The sequence below is a fragment of the Corvus moneduloides genome, chromosome 20 (assembly GCF_009650955.1).
Source record: "Corvus moneduloides isolate bCorMon1 chromosome 20, bCorMon1.pri, whole genome shotgun sequence".
NCBI lineage: Eukaryota > Metazoa > Chordata > Aves > Passeriformes > Corvidae > Corvus > Corvus moneduloides.
In genome coordinates, this window is record NC_045495.1 from 5,947,901 (window position 1) to 5,963,374 (window position 15,474).

The 15,474-nt window shown below is 62.0% G+C and overlaps 2 protein-coding genes across 5 annotated transcripts; one reads left to right on the forward strand and one right to left on the reverse strand.

Moving 5' to 3' along the window:
• Nucleotides 1-173: 173 nt before the first annotated feature.
• RASL10B (RAS like family 10 member B) lies at nucleotides 174-9,834 on the forward strand. 4 transcript variants are annotated; one of them, XM_032129553.1, is made up of 4 exons: nucleotides 174-821; nucleotides 3,768-4,100; nucleotides 6,637-6,681; nucleotides 7,032-9,834. In XM_032129553.1, exons 2-4 carry the CDS (start codon nucleotides 3,885-3,887, stop codon nucleotides 7,338-7,340), a joined length of 570 nt encoding a protein of 189 aa, XP_031985444.1. In that variant the 5' UTR covers nucleotides 174-821; nucleotides 3,768-3,884; the 3' UTR covers nucleotides 7,341-9,834. The 4 variants fall into 4 exon arrangements, with proteins under 4 accessions (XP_031985444.1, XP_031985441.1, XP_031985443.1 ...); XM_032129550.1 differs by having other exon boundaries at nucleotides 188-821; nucleotides 6,557-6,681; XM_032129552.1 differs by lacking the exon at nucleotides 174-821 and adding an exon at nucleotides 1,656-1,710 and having other exon boundaries at nucleotides 6,557-6,681.
• Nucleotides 9,370-15,390, reverse strand: GAS2L2 (growth arrest specific 2 like 2). The gene is made up of 7 exons (XM_032129548.1): nucleotides 14,829-15,390; nucleotides 14,369-14,738; nucleotides 13,493-13,731; nucleotides 13,247-13,354; nucleotides 12,650-12,746; nucleotides 12,027-12,297; nucleotides 9,370-11,859 (listed from the first exon to the last, which is right to left on the reverse strand). Exons 2-7 carry the CDS (start codon nucleotides 14,724-14,726, stop codon nucleotides 10,644-10,646), a joined length of 2,289 nt encoding a protein of 762 aa, XP_031985439.1. The 5' UTR covers nucleotides 14,727-14,738; nucleotides 14,829-15,390; the 3' UTR covers nucleotides 9,370-10,643.
• Nucleotides 15,391-15,474: the final 84 nt, after the last annotated feature.

Genomic DNA, 15,474 nt, shown 5'->3' on the forward strand with positions numbered 1-15,474 from the left:
TTTGCCTTGGACCCCTGTCACTAAGACTGGGATAAACCTCCCAGCCAGCAGGGATGTGCCGAGATCCAGCCCCGCTCCCCTCCCCCCGGCTCCTCGTATATTAAATTTCACACATCAAACTGCAACTGAAGAGCATCTCGGAGGGAACTGCTAAAAATAGCCCCGAGGCTGGAGCCTGAATTGTGCAGGAGAGTTCATGTGCAGCCCGATCCCTGCGCTCTCCCCGAAACATTCCAGGGCTCGGGACTGCTTTGTGGCCATGTGGGGAAGGGAAGCAGCATCTAGAGCTGGTAATAACCCCAGGGACGCATAAATATTCCCCTGCTGCGACCATCGGGCAGCTCTGCAGGGAAATAACCCCCAGATCTCTGCCAGCACGGCTGTAACGTGGGGCACGGCGAAGGGGCTGTGACCCCCTTTGCCTGGTGCTGATGCCAGGGTGGCACAAAGGCTGTCCCACATTTGTCCCCCCCAGCCGTGGGGCTGTGTCTGGCGTCCTTTGTCCACCAGGAAGGATGTGGCATTGTGTTTCCACTCGCACCCCCTCCTCACCCTGGAGAAGAGTCCGCGGAGATGATGTTTTTTCCCAGCCAAAGGTGCTGACGAGGCTGGGGGGAGCCCGGCCGAGCTGTCGCCGCTGCTCGGGCTCAGCTAAGCCCGTGTGGTCGCAGCCAGACCTCTGGAGACACCTCGGTGCTCGCTGGTGTCACAGTGACCCGGAGTGGGGCTCGGGGTGCAGGGAGTCCATCAGCAGCGCGTCCCGGGGCCCGGACCATGTTCCCGGAGGTGCAGCCAGCATCTTCCCTCTGTCCAGCACGCAGGTAAATGCTCCGTGCGGGGTGACCCAAAAATGCAGACACTGCAACAGAAATGTCCCTCCTTTGGTGGCGCCTGCAACCAGCCCGGGCTCGGGGTGCCCCCCCGGGCACAGAGAAACCCCCAGCCCTGCCCGCGGGCCGGGGGCTGGCACAGGGGAGGTGAAGCGATGTGCCCAAGAGCACAGCGAGCAGCGGCGTCGGAGGAGGGAAAGACTCCTTCAGAGGGGTCCTGCCCACCTCCCCCGAAGGAGTCTGGCCCGGGGGGATCGTCCGGAGAGGGAACGAGAGCACCGATGCCGCTGGGCGCCGGGGAGGGAAGGGGCGACGGCGCTGCACCCAGCACACTGCAGGGGGGACATGGGAGGGTCTTTTCCCATCGGCGCCTCCCCAGAGCCCCGGGAGAAGCCGGCGTCTCTGCTGGATTCCTGCGGCTCGCTCTGGGCATTCCCTGCCTCCTTTTCCCGGTGCTGCCTCCTTCCCTCCCGGGCACTGCCCGCATCCCTCCCCGGGCATCCTCTGCATCCCTGCCTGGGCAGAGCCTCTTTCCCTCCCCGGCCGCTGCCTGCATCCCTGCCTGTGCTCTGCCTGCCTCCCTCCCTCCATCCCTCCCTCCATCCCTCCCTCCATCCCTCCCCAGGCTCTGCCCGCCTCCCGCCTGGGCATCCCCGCCATCCCACCGGGCGCTGCCTCCATCCCTGCCCGGACACCGCCGGCCCCCCCGCCGTGCCCCGGCCGGGCTCCCCGCTCCCCGCCGCCGCCCCCCGGTGTCACCGCGCCGGGCGGGGGCCGGGCCGGGCCGGGGCTCTGCAGCGGGGCCGCCCGCCCCGCGCCGGGCTCGCCGCATGGCTCCGCCGCCCGCCGGGGCGCCGCCGGCCCGGGCCGCCGCTGCCAGGTACGGGGGATCCGCCGGGAAGGGCAGGACGGGGAGGGGGTAAAGTTACGGCTGGGCAGGGCCGGGGTGGCCGGGATGAGGGGACAAGGGGGTCCCCAGTGAAAGTTGAGCGCCGGTGCTCCCCGCTCCCCTTCGCCCGCCGGCACGGCGGGTGCGGGTGTCGTCTCCCCCCCGGCATCCCCCGATCACTTCCAGCCCCAGCAAGCCCGCGGGCAGGGGGTGTTGCGCTGCCCACGGCGGCCGGAGCATCCCCAGGAGGGTCGGGATGCGGGGGGCGGGGGGCGGCATGCGGGGGGTGCGGGATGCGGGGGGTGCGGGATGCGGGGGGTGCGGGATGTGGGGTGCGGGATGCCGCCGCCGCTCCCGCCCCACGGGGCTCAGGGGTCGCTCCTTCCAGTGCCCCCGGCGTGGCGGGGTGGCCAAGGTCGCAGCGGGGGCCGGAGCTCCCTTTGCTGGGAGCCCCCTGCGTGCCCCCGCCCGGCCCTGCAGCCCGCGGAGCCCGGCCTGGTGCTGAGCGCCCGGGGATCGCGGCTGGTCCCTGCTCCACCACCCCACCGTGGGGTGCCCCGAAGGGTCCCCCCGCTGCGCCTCAGTTTCCCCCGGTAGCTGCATGTAGGGCCGGGGACCGTCAGGTCGGCCTCTGATGTTTTTGGGGGTGCACAGTCCCCGTGTGCCAGCACAGAGGGGGGTGAGGTTCTGGCGGAGGCACAGCGGGGTTCAGCCTGTGCCCCGGTTCCAGGGATCGCTGCGGGCACTGGCTTTCCAGTTGTGTCGCTCCATGACCCTCCGGCCCCGCAGAGGAGCTGGGGATGCTGCTGTGAGGAGGAAGGGTCTGTGGGGACGGGGCTGTCCCTGCAGCAGAGTGGCCCCCGGGACCTGCAGTGACAGTGCTGTCTGCTGGCGGAGAAAGGCCCTGGCAGGGTCGGGCCTGGGGGCTCCCGCAGCCCCCGTTTCCCTGCATTTGGCACAGAAATATTCCCACTGCCGGGGCTGGGGACAGCCAGCACCCCGGGGAACAGTGCCAGCAGCACAGGGAGACACGGTCCCCAGTCCTGGTGTGATCGGGGTGAGGGTGGTGTGAGCCATGGCCCAGCTGAAGCGATCCCGGGAAGCTTGGCCACTCCAACACCCAGCAGTGGGAACGCCTGTGCCCAGGCTCCCCCTGGGGTAAATAATCTCCATCAGACAGGCGGAACAGGGAGTTTGAACGCGACACTTTCAGCTGCTGCCCTGCACTTTTGGGGATGGTTTTCAGGGAAAATGGACCAGGGCATCACAAATTGGTCAAAGGATCCACACTTTAGGATAAAGCAGAAGCTGCTTCCTAGAGATGAGAGCGAGTGAAAGTGGGACCCATCCCCTTGCCTTTGCTGTCCCCATCACAGCTCCTGCTCGGGAGCGCAGTACCAGCGGGTGTTTGGTCTCCTCAGACTCGGCTCCCACACCCCTGTGTGTGGGTTATCCCCCCGTGTCCCCCCACACGTGTGGCCCTGCGCCGGGGTGGCGGCGGCTCTGGGCTCACCCTGTCAGCTGGATTGCAAATGAGTCCCCATCAAGTTAATTGCCCAGCCTCTCAAAGCCTGAAACGAAACATTCAAGCTGTCGCTCGCAGGCGCTGAGCGATCTCCTCCCGCCCGGCAAAAGGCAATTCCGGCTGTCCAAGCGGAGGGAAGATGGATTCCCCGGCTTGGGGCAGCACCGGGAAGGAGCAGCTGGTGACAGTGCCCGTGGGTCGAGTCCCCAGCACAGCCCCGGGCTGAGCAAACCCTGAGCCGCAGAGAGCCTTTCCTCGCTCTGGTACTGAAAGGGCTGAATGTGCCTGTGAGAACCTTCCTGGAATGAAGTTCACTCAAATCCTGGCTCTCCTTGGCTGCTGGGGTGGGAGTCTCCAAGGGGGACCTTGAGGTCCTGCAATGCCGAGGCATTGCCTCCTTGGGCACGTTGTCAGCTCCTGCTCCTCAGGGAAAGCTCCTGCTTGAAAAAATATCCCCTGAAGCAGCACCGGTGTAACTCCAGGGTGTCTCTCAGACCTGACCGGCTTCTCCTTGGCCTTGCAGTGACAGAGAGTCCCGGAGGGGAAATGCATCCTGAATGGGGCTGAGGCCCCCTGCTCGGGAATATGCAGCCTCGGCACCGCAGAGGCAGCACCAGGGCAGCGGCCGGCGCACGGCGGGATGGTGGCAACCTTCAAGATCGCCGTGCTGGGAGCCCAGGGCGTGGGCAAGAGTGCCATAGTCCGGCAGTTCCTGTACAACGAGTTCAGCGAGGTCTGTGTGCCCACCACGGCCCGCCGCGTCTACCTGCCCGCCGTCGTCATGAACGGCCACGTGCACGACCTGCAGATCATGGACTTTCCCCCCATCACCGCCTTCCCTGTCAACACCCTGCAGGTAGGGGGGCACCCGAGGGGGCCTCCACCTCTGCGGGTCTCCGGTAACCTCTGTGGGGTTTTGGCTGTTAAACTCTGCGGGGTTCCAGTTCTGCCTCTTCCGGGGATGATTCTCCCTCCACATCAGGGTTTGGTTGCTAAATGAGGGATTGTGTCCTCGTGGATGCTGGCTGAGCAGGTCCAGGGTGAAGTGTGTTTTAAAGTTTGGTGACAACAAACACAAGAGAGGTGGCATCCCAGTCCAAGGAGCGTGGCTCTGGCATTGCCCACAGCCACATCTGGCTGGGATCTTGGAGCACTGGGATCCAGTTCCGTGGCTGTCAGGGCCAAAACCAGAGCATTGGGGTGAAAAACAGGGGTTAATGGAGAGTCCCTGATGCACCCACTGCCCAAGCCAGGCAGAGCTTGTCCCCTCCTGGGGGTGGCCATCACCCCCTCCAGCATTGCCTGGGCTTGCTCTTGGAGTGCTGAACCCACCAGTTCCTCCTCTACCCCCTCAGGTGCTTCCAAAGCAGCCCCAAAAGGCAGTGTGGGGTTGGAAAGTGTTGCCACCAGTGCCCACCACTTCTGGATGGAGTTAATGGGGGAAAAGGGGATCTTAAGCTCATGCCATAGCCCCAGTCCTGGGGGCATAGCTGTGTCACCACTGTGGGGAAAGGAGCTGGAGGTCCCCAGCTATGGCTGTAGCCACACTGGAGGGCAGTGCCACCAGTGGGGACGATTCAATTAATTACAGTGTCCCCACGCCTGACGGGTCATGTAGTGCTCCAAGAGCCTCTGTGCCATCGGGCGGGGGGTGAAACGAGCACTCCAGAGGCGAGGAGAAGGTTTAAAAATTAATAGGTGAGTGCAGGGAACGAAAGGTTGGCGTGAGAAACAGCCCGAAATAGCAAAGGGTAATTTATTGACACGGCAGCCGATGCTCACACACTCCATTAACTCCCTGCCTTGCTGCACTCCAGAGGAAGCGGCCGGTGGGAACAGATGGAGGTTTCCAGGGAAGAGAGGGTGAGCAGAGGGATGGCTCCGAGGGGAAAGGAAAGGGCTGTGGTGAGGAATACAGCTCTGTCTGCCGGGAAACATCGCCGGGCTCAGCTCCGTGCCAGGAGAAGCATCCCTGCAGTGCTATCCTGGGAGAGGAGCAGGAGCCAGTGGCTCTCTGACATCCTGCTCCCGCAGTGCAACACTTCTCCAGCTCCAGCATCCCGGGAAACCTGCACTGCGTGAGGAAAACCATCCTGACATCGCAGCACCGGGGCAAGCTGCCCCCAGCATGGGGAAATGGCTGCAGTTTGTCCATGTCCCAGGTGTATCAGGACTCAGAGTAACCCGGAGGCTGCTGCTCCATCCTCCTGCATCTCTGAGCCTCAGGATCTCCCAGCATCTCCTCCCCTCGGTGGGCAGAGAGGGGCTGGGTCACTGCTCCCCCCCAGCTCCTTCCCGTGCTGCCCTCTGTGACGGAGATCAACCCACACCCCAAAACTCCCCTTTCCCCAGGTCCCTTTGGTCCCAGGTCCTCTTATTTTGGCTCATTTCGATGATCAACTCAGGAAGGGCTGATTCACGGTTCTGAAGGGGTTTGCTCGGGAAGAAGTGATGCTTTTCCTCCTTGGAGAACCTTTCTCCTTTCCAGAGGCCCTCAGGAGGGTTTTGCAGTGCTGCCTGCAGGGGCTAAGCCATTCCCAGTCCCACTGCTGGGATGGGAAAGTGCCTGGAAGTGAGGCAGATTTTCACTCTTACAGCACGGGAAAAAAAATCCCATTGTTCCCAGAAACCCAAAAATTTCCTGACAGCATATATTTCTTACAGCTCCAGATTTTGGCTGTGGAGAGGCCACTTCTGCCTGCTTCTGCCCTGGATCCCCATCTTGCTCTCACAGACTCAGTTCCTGAGCAGCCTCTGCTCCTCTCTTGTCCCCATGTCCCCTCCAAACAGACCTGCTGTCACCTTCCCCCTCTGACCCACAGAACTGCTGGTCCATCACCCTCAGACCTCAGATGGAGCTCAGCATCCTCCTCACCTGCCATGCCCTGCCCCAGAAGCTAGAGTGCATCACTAATTAACACAGCTAATTAGCAGCTCTGGAGGATGAAGCTTTTACAGCCAGGGCAGGGGGCTGCATTGAGCCCCACTCCCAGCTGTAACCCTCACTCAGGAGTGGAACTGGGGCTGACAAATCCTGTTTCCTCTCCCCTGGGTTACCAAGGGGGATATGGGATCTCTGGAGATGGGGGAATGGCTGAAAAGCTGTGGAGGCAGACACGGATGGGCCAGGGCAGAGCAGAGGTGGGTGCTGAGTGTCGGGGCTGGAGAATGTGCAGCCCCCTGCTTCCTGCTGGCACAGCAGCCTCCTTGGGGTGCCCATCCCCAGAGCAGGGCAGGGCAGGGCAGCACAGGGCATCCCCCCGGCACGGCAGCAGGGCTGAGCCAGGATTGATCCCTCTCTGCACCTTGCAGGAGTGGGCGGACGTGTGTTGCAGGGGGCTCCGGAGCGTCCATGCCTACATCCTGGTCTATGACATCTGTTGCTTTGACAGCTTCGAGTACATCAAAACCATCCGCCAGCAGATCCTGGAAACAAGGTAGGGACGGCTTTGGGATGGTGCATCCTGCCCTGCAGCTCCTGGAAGGGTGGAATAGCCCCATGGCTCCTGGCAAGGGGATACAGCATCAACGGGGCACATCTTGGCACCAGAGATGAGGTATTAGACTGGCACAAAGCCCCTTTGCAGGGCTGGGAGCCCAAAAACCAAGAGAAGAGCAGGTGTGCCCTGTGGGTGAGCCCTGAGTGAGCAGCTGGAGATGGCATGAGCAGTGGCTGGCCATGGCGTCCTCCACTTGGCAAGCCACAGCCACGAGCCCGTTTGGGATGGGTTGAGCTCTGTGGGCTGGTGGATTGTCACGCCGTGCCCTGTCCCCTTCCCTCCTCCAGGGTCATCGGCACCTCGGAGACGCCCATCATCATCGTGGGCAACAAGCGGGACCTGCAGCGGGGCCGGGTGATCCCGCGCTGGAACGTCTCCAACCTGGTGAAGAAGACGTGGAAGTGCGGCTACATCGAGTGCTCGGCCAAGTACAACTGGCACATCCTGCTGCTCTTCAGCGAGCTTCTCAAGAGCGTGGGCTGCGCCCGCTGCAAGCACGTCCACACCACCATCCGCTTCCAGGGCGCCCTGCGCAGGAACCGCTGCACCATCATGTGAGCCCCCCCTGCCCCGAGGGACCTGCCCACCCCCGGTGACCGCCAGCGGCTCCACTCTCCGGGCGGTGGGAGCTGTGCTGGAGGCACCTTGGGGGATGCTTCCCCTGCGGTGACATTTGGGGACGGGGCACCTTGGGCAGGGCGATGCGGTGGCCAGGCTGGAGCAGAGGGGTGGCCAGGCTGCCTGGAGGTGGGGAGGGGTGAGGGAGGTCCTTGGCTAAACCCCTGAGCTCTCTCCAAGGCTCCAGGGGTTATATATGGCACTGGAGGGTGGAGGAGGTGCCTCAGAGGGTGCCCAGATTTTGGCTGTCGGTTCATCCTTGCCCGTTCCTGCCCAAGGGCAACGTTTGCTGCTGCCTGCCTGACCTCACCTGCCTCTGGAAGGGAATTATCCAGCACCTGTATCCTGGTGTTCTGGGGCTGGTTCCATCTCTGGGGCAAAGGGAAACAGGAGTCCCGTTTTTCCCCCTGTGGAGCTGGGATTTCTCCCTTTGGAAGCCAGAGCAGCCAGGTTACACGGGCTGTCTTTTGGCTCAGTTGGGTCAGATTTCCAGGTGGAATTCCTGGATGAAAGCAAGGAAGGGGGAAAAAAATACTAAGTCCCAGTCCTGCCCCTGACATCCCCAGGATGCTGAGGGCTGCCTTCCCAGGGCTCTGAGCTCCCCTCCACTCCAGCACAGCCCGGGAAGGCTTCTCCTCCCCCCAGCCTGGGAACACCAAATAATCTGGGAACACTCCTTGCCGGGCAGGTCACCCCTCTGCTACCTCTCGTCCTGGGCTCAGCAGGTGACCGGCTTTGCACGGCTTCACCCCAAACCCCCGGGGTGTCCCGGGCAGGTGGACAGCCCCTGTGCCACCGCAGCCACCGGCAGTGCCACCAGGTCCGGCCCCGCCGGGTTTCCCCGCAGGGATGTCGCCTCCATCCCGGTGAGACACGGCCGTGGCAAGGCAGCCTCGGCAGCAATGGGGAGCTGGAGCAGCATTTCCAGTTGCATTCCTGGATTTTTTTTTCTCTCTGCCTATCCCTAATAGGAAAGTCAGCCCCACATTTTTATTTTTGAAATTATATTTTAATCTTTTGGTTTATTTTTGCACCAGACTTGCAGCTCCCCCGCACCCTGCCCTGCAGGGCGGGTGGCAAAGGAAATGGTGATGGGGTGGTGAAGGGTGAGCAAGAGGCCGAGGGTGTCGTGGTTTCTCCATGTGAGACACAGGGAAACACCATCCTCGCCTCCAGAGGCAGGATCTGTGTCTGATCCATCCTCCAGCAAAACCATCTCCGTGATTCCTGCTGTAACAAGGAGCTGGAGGGATTCCTGCTCTGGGCAGCAAAGCAGGACACCCGCCCCTCTCTCCCACCACAGCCAGGTGTCCATGGCCCAGCAGCTCCACCGTGCTCTTGGAAATGCTTCCCATCAAAGGCAGCTCCAGCTGAGCTCCAGTGCCTCTCCCCACCCCATCCCTGCTCCAGGGCTGGGGGGACATCCTGCTCCTCCCTCCCTGTTTGGGGAATCAAACCCCTTGCTCCAAAATTTAGGGAAAAAAAAGGGAAAAAATTAGGAAAGGCGATGAGGGGACACGGGTCTGTCTCAGTGGCACTTGTCACCATCCCTGCCTTCATGGCAAACCCGGCTTCCCCATCCAAGCTCCTCCCATCAGGATTTATGAACACGTGTAAGTCCACTTATCGATCTCTGGCTAGAGCTTTATCCCTCCAAATTGTCTGAGAAGGAAATTCCTTGGTAAATGCTAATAATAAAGCATTTATGAAGTGCTCCGACGTACACATATCAACGACTAAGCCAATACATTGTTTGTTAAACCCTGTAGCCTGCAGTTTATAGCACAATTAGTTACAGGTTTTTATAGCATCTATTTAGTATTTTGAAGAAAAAAAAAACGAACAAAAAAGGTTATAAATATAATTGTTATATTCTATTGTACTTTATAGACAGAGGAAGTTATATTAGTAAAAATAACAACTCTCACTGCTTCGACAGCATTTCCCAGCTCCCGGGAAAACAAGGGCTACCAAGAGCTACTTTCCCAAGAGCCCAGGAAGGGATAGGTGGTGGTGGTGGCACGCTGAGTGCAGGCAGGGAATCCTAGGCAGGAAGATCCGATGTGTCCAGGCGCAGGGATCGGACACGGGAGCACAGCAGCAGCCACGAGCACCCCTACTCACACCTTACTACAGAGTTACCACTCACCCAGCGCCACCCTGGCCCTGCTGAAAGCAACCTGGGCTGAGGACAGGCTGGGATGTCCCCACCACTGTGCCCAGGGCAGTGCCAGGTTTCTGCCCCGTGCTCGTGGAGGTGAAGCCTGGGTTCGGTTCGGCCCCACCAAGGATGCTTCCCTCTCCCTCTCCTCCTCCTCCTGCCCCAGTGAGCATCCCGGTTGCCTGGACTTGGCTTTCCTTTCCCCCCTGGACTTCTTGTCAGAAATTCCCGAGGTGTCTACACCGCCTGTGATGCCCTGCACCTCCTTCTTTGAAATTGAATTAAAAATCAGGTCTGTCCCCCTTGTTCCATACCAGCCTCAGGAGTGTTTTTGCCAGCAGGTTTTACATTCCCGGAGTCCCAGCGCTCCCATTTGCTGCTCCTCTGCGGAGAAGTGGGGCTGACTTCATCTTCTCTTGGAAAATGGGGCTCTCCTGGGCCCTGTGGGGCTCTCAGAGGGACGTTTGCTGTGCCCACATCAGGATTATCCTCTCTCTCTCCCCACTCACACAGAAAAGATGTGGAAATAGAAGAGCTTTGGTACATCTCTATTGCACAAACAGCACTGCGGGGTCCGTGGCTGTGGGCTGGGGGTGCAGCAGGGCCTGCTGTGACCCTCGGTGACATCCATCACCCCAGAGGGCACCACGGCCACCCTGGTTCCCCCATGGGGTCCCCTTCTGTGACCCCCTGACCCAAGTGACCCAAGCACTCATGAAGGCTCTTGGTGCTGTCGGACATGAGGCTCGTTTGTGCCATGGTGCAGATGGGGAACACTGAGGTATGAGATGGTTTGGGTGGATGTCAAGGGTGGGGTGTCCTTCCTCCTGCGGAAGGCATCCCATTGTCTCAGTTTGGGGCTGGACTTTCCCACCCAAACCAGTACAAAAATGTCTGCTTAGCAGGATTACCAGCACAGAAAAAAATCCATGGGGAAGGAGAGGATGCAGCTCCAGAGAGCGAGGTGGGACCCCCCAGGTGGTCTGGGAGCTATCCCATCGTTCTGCCCTTGGAAACCTCGGGCACTGCAGCTCCGGCTTCAGTTTCAGCATCGCTCCCACCTTTGGAAGGAGGAGCTCGTCCGTCCGTCCGTCTGTCCCCACTGACTTTCGGGCTGGGCTCAGACCCACGACTCCTCATCATCCTCCGTCAGCCAGGCGCCGCTGTCACCCAGGGAGGGCTTGGCCGTGGGACGTGTGCTGCCGGTCTGGGGGGCTCGGGGTGGCCCCGGGGGCCGGTGCTGGCCCCGGGGGACAGGGGGGCTATGCCCCAGCGGGGTGGGGATGCGCGAGGGGCGCTTGCCCGGCCTGTGGTCCCGCCGGGGACGCACCTTGGGCCGCAGCTTCAGCTTGTAGATGGAGGGCACACGCTCGGGCTTCTTCAGGCACCGTCGGGGCTTGGTGACATTGTTGGCCCTGGGTCCCCGCGGGGTCTGGTCCCCCACGTCCGGCCCCTCTGCCTCCCCCGGGTCTGGGGCAGCTCGTGCGGGTGTTTTGGGGACCTGGCTCCCCATCCCCACAGGGCGCAGGGGCTGCCACCCGCGGCAGAGCTCCTCCACCACCCTGTCATAGCCGAGGGGCTGCGGGTTCCCACAGCACCCCCGGAGCCCCGCAGCCCCATTGCCAGGGCCGCAGGCTCCCCCGCCCTCATCCGCTGGCGCCCGAGGTCCCTCAGCAGCCGCAGCCCTCGGGCTCGGGGCTGGGGGGCACTGCCGTGTCCCCTGGGGACCCTCCTCGGCAGCGCAGACCTTGCACCCCTCTGCAGGATGGGCCAGAGGGGTGGGGGGCCGGGAGGAGGCCGGGCTGGCTTTGATGGGGGGTTTAACGCTGCTGTCCAGTGTCGGGGCTTGGCTGGAGGAATTTCGAGGTGAGGGCTGTCGGCCCCGGCCAAGGGCTGCCTGTCTCCCTTCCCGTGGGCTCTGTGAGTCTCCCGGGGCATCCCGGTGCGAGGAGGCGGCACAGACCTTTAGGGGACTGGGGGCACGGACCTTTAGGGGACTGGGGGCTCGGGGTGTCACTGTGGTGGGTGTCCCCGCTTCCTGTGGCCTGGCAGCCACCACAGATGATTTTCCTCCTTGCTGGGTGCTTCTTGGCGGTGCTGGCACTGTCCGCGGGCTGGGTGCTGCGGACCTGCCCCGTGCCGGTGCCACAGGGGGGGTTTTCCCTGGGCTGGTCCCTTGTGGTGCCCTGGGGACCCCCGCGCCGTTCGGGAAGCTCAGCCGGGGCGGGGTGGGTGCCCGGCCCCTCGCTCTGTGCCCAGGGGAGCTGGATCGAGCGGGTGACCGGGATGGTGGCGGCTGCCTGACCAAAGGGACAGCGGGTGGCGGCTCCCGCATCCTGCAGGGAGAGACAGAGGAGGGGGGCCAGGGAGCTGCTGCATCGCCCCCATCCCGCCTGCTGCTGGGCACCTCCAGAAGGGAAAGGGGGGACAAATTCCAAGGATGTGAGAAAAACTGCTCTGAAGCCAGGCAGTTTGGGGCACAAAGCATCTCTGCACCACTTACCTGCCCGAAGGGACTCTCCGGGGCTGCGCTGGCTCCTGGTGAAGGCTGGCACCCGGCTGACGACCGGAGCCCTCTGGCGAGGGGGTGGCAGGGGACCGGGAGCCGGGGGGGACACGGAGCCCCCAGGTGACGGGGGGCAGGGGGCTCTGGGAGCGGCTGACCAGCAGCGCGGGCTGGGGGCTGCGGGCGGCCGCCTTCGGGGCCGGGCACAGCCGGACCTCGTGCTGCACTTGCTGCTGCGGGCTCCGGGCTTTCCAGGCTTGTTTGTGAGCTGTGGGAGAGCGGGGGGGCTCAGCACAGCACCCCTGTTCCCTGCACCCACCCCTGGGTGCAGCCCACCCAGCCATCGCACCCAGCACCCAGCCCCTCGAGGGTGCCGGCAGAAAGCCGCGCTCTCTGCAAAGGGGCTTTTGGGGTCTGGCTCCATCCAAAAGTCTTCCATGACCTCTAGTGGCCACCAAAGCCAAAGAAAGTCCCAAAAACCCGACGTTCCCCGGCAAAACAACGAGGCATGGCTGGTACCAAAGCCTCCCGCTCTTGAAAACGGCCCCGAGAAGCATCGAGACCAATAAGAGACTCCCCTCCCTCACCCAGCCGCGGGGTTTGGGGACGCGGGGACTCACAGAGCGAGGTGCAGCGACACGGGTCGTGCTTGTCCAGGTAGTGCTCCAGCGTGTCCCAGCCGCCCCCGACCCGCACCATGATGTGCTCCCGCAGGATCTGCACGGGAATGTCCATGCCATGGGACACCCTGAGGGTGGCACGCTCGGCCGAGCTTCGAGAGCTGTGGGCTTGCCCGAAGTGCCACCAAGTGTCCCAAAGGACAGCTGCATCCCTGGCACAGCTCCTGCGGCCATCCCAACAGGTTTGTTTCGTCACCACGAGGAGGATGGGGACCCTTTTGGAAAATTCCTGTCCTTCGTCATGTGCTGGGTTCTTAGGCCAGGCTTAGGGATCGATTCAGAGCATCCCAGTGCTCCCATTGCTGGGTAAGATCAGGCTTTGGCTCGGTGGGATGTCAGGGTTTGCCCCATACACACGGACGGTTAAATCCATACAAACACCAGTAGCAGGGCTGAGCTCCCCTGCTGCCTGGCTTTGGGAATAATGGTCAAAACTCCCACCCGGGCCCCATTTGGGGCACTATGGAAGAGGGGTCATGGCAGCAGAGCAGGATTCCTGATGCTTTTCCCCCAAAGCACAGGGTGAAGCAGACTCACCCGGACAAAGATGAGGGTGTCAGAGTCCCCCACACGATATTTCCCTTCAGAGATCTTGATCATGGGGAACTGGATGGGGCAGGTACAGCGGCTCACCAGCTGCTGGACCTGCGGGCAGCAGGGATGGGTGATCACCAGAGCTGCTGGGAAAGGTCCTGAGGTGGCCATGCCCGCCCCCATCCATCTCCATGCCCGCCCCCATCCATCTCCATGCCCATCCCCATCCATCTCCATGCCCCTCCGTACCATCTGGTCGAGGTTGTTGAGGTCCCGTGGTTTCCTGGGGGGCCGGGGCAGGGCGGTGCCGGTGGGAGGCAGGTCCAGCTCCTGCTGGAGCTCCTCCTCGATCTCCTCCTCCATCTGCACCAGGGTCGGGACACGCATTCCGAAGCGGGAAGCGTGGCGTGCCAGCTCCAGCAGGCACAGCACGAAGTTCTTCTCGTTCTTCCTCAGCACCAGGTCCTCTGTCTCGAACATCAGGACATCTGGGCAGGGCAGGGCTGGGCTGAGCCAGGGGTGGCACGTGGGCATGGGGACAAAGGGGATGGGGGGCACAGACGGAGTCAAAACCCACCCAAAAGGGTGCTCTTCACTGGAGCCATCCCAGCAGGAATATGGTTGGGTTCAACAAGAGTTGGGATAAATTAAAGGAGGGAGAGCCTTCCCTTTTGGGCATCTACAGCTGTTTCATTGCGTCCCAAAGCCACAAAACTCAGTGTCTCAGTGCCCTGAGGATGTCTTGCTCTGTGCCACTCCCCTTTCTGGGCATCCATGGTGGTAGGACAGGGTGACAGATGCTTTGCTCAGAGTCAGGACTTCTGCTGTCCTTAGGGTTGGGATCGTGCCGTGCTTGGCAGGGACACACCGTGCCATGCACCCTTTCCTTTCCCATTGCTCCAGTGCACATTTGCACCCAAGCAAACACTCCAGCCATGTGCCAGCACCCTACAAAGCTGCTGCCAAGCCTGGAGGACCTTGTCCAAGGAATGCCAGCTCAGGGATGCATGCACATGGTGCTGTCCCATGCCAAGGTTTGGGTTTGGGGGACACATGGGAAAACAGGGAGTGGCTGGAGGGGACCTGCACATGGAGACATGGGACAAACAGAGCCTGGCATCCTACCTTTGATATCCATCTCCTTCCTGCACCACTGGATGAAGTTGGAGACATTATCCCTGGCCTGGAAGGTGCCTGGCTGTGCTGTGAGGTTGCAGGTGACTCCGGCAGTGGGCAGGTGGAGGTGCCGGGCCACGCTGGGGCAGGCGCGGGCGAACTCCCCGGCCACCTGCGTGACGTGGTTGGCGTGGGAGCAAAGCACAGCCCCCGTCTCCAGCACCTCCACGAAGGTGCCCACCTCGATGTCAAGGTCATAGAGCTCCTTCAGCCACTCTGCCAGGTCCTCCTTCATGGCGTACAGGTACTGCTCGCTGGACTGGTAGGGACGGATGCTCCGCGGCCCCGTGCCTGCTGTCCCCCACATCCTGCCGTAAGACTGGGAGGAGGCGGAGGGAAAAGGATGATGGGGACATGGGGAGCTGCCCCAGCCCTGTGCCCAGCCCAGCTCCCCAGCAGCCACACTCACCTGGTGCTGCTTGCTCCCTGCCACCCAGGGTGGTGACACTGTCCTGCTGCCCAGAGCCCTTTTGGGGTCTCAGGGCTGTAATGCTGCTCGGGGAGAGGAAATCACCCTCCGGGGCAGTGGTGTTTTGTTTCCTTCCCAAGGGCCGATCCCTTCTCCTTGGTGACAAGGGACTGGCTGCAAACACTCCCTGTTAACCCTTCAGCACCTGCTCCTCTGTCACAGCCCTGCTCATCCCCAGCCATGCCAGGGCTGGATTTTCCCCTCAGGGGCCCTGGCTCTGGGGCAGGAAGGATTTAGAGAGCAGCTCGTCGGCACCCAATTTGCTCCTAACCACACAAGAGGGATTTTCCCCCTTCCCAATGCCCCTACACCCTCCTCCACCACAGGTGAGGTTACCTGAGGGCCACAAGGTGCATCTTCAGGGCAACCTCGAGGTGAGAAGGGTTTATTTGCACACTCACCTTTGGGCTTTCTCTGCTCTGTGTTCCCTCTCAAACGCCTTCCTTCACTGCCCACAGCAGTGAGGTCTTTGGCAAAAGCCAAGCTCCTGCAGGGATGGAGTGACTCCAGGAGCTGGGGCTTTAAGGGAATAACTGCACATGAGTGGGCACCTCTGGGAATGTGGGGTACTCCCTCCCTAGCCCAG

What these genes read in the sequence shown, in the direction of transcription:
- RASL10B (XM_032129549.1), top strand. Translation starts at nt 6,188, where the DNA reads ATGAAGCTTTTACAGCCAGGGCAGGGGGCTGCATTGAGCCCCACTCCC. An exon ending in CAGCAGATCCTGGAAACAAG is followed by an intron (nt 6,682 to 7,031) that starts GTAGGGACGGCT and finishes TCCCTCCTCCAG; the next exon opens with GGTCATCGGCACCTCGGAGA.
- GAS2L2 (XM_032129548.1), bottom strand. Translation starts at nt 14,726, where the DNA reads ATGTGGGGGACAGCAGGCACGGGGCCGCGGAGCATCCGTCCCTACCAG. An exon ending in TCAACAACCTCGACCAGATG is followed by an intron (nt 13,355 to 13,492) that starts GTACGGAGGGGC and finishes TGCTGCCCGCAG; the next exon opens with GTCCAGCAGCTGGTGAGCCG. An exon ending in CGGAGAGTCCCTTCGGGCAG is followed by an intron (nt 11,860 to 12,026) that starts GTAAGTGGTGCA and finishes CTCTCCCTGCAG; the next exon opens with GATGCGGGAGCCGCCACCCG.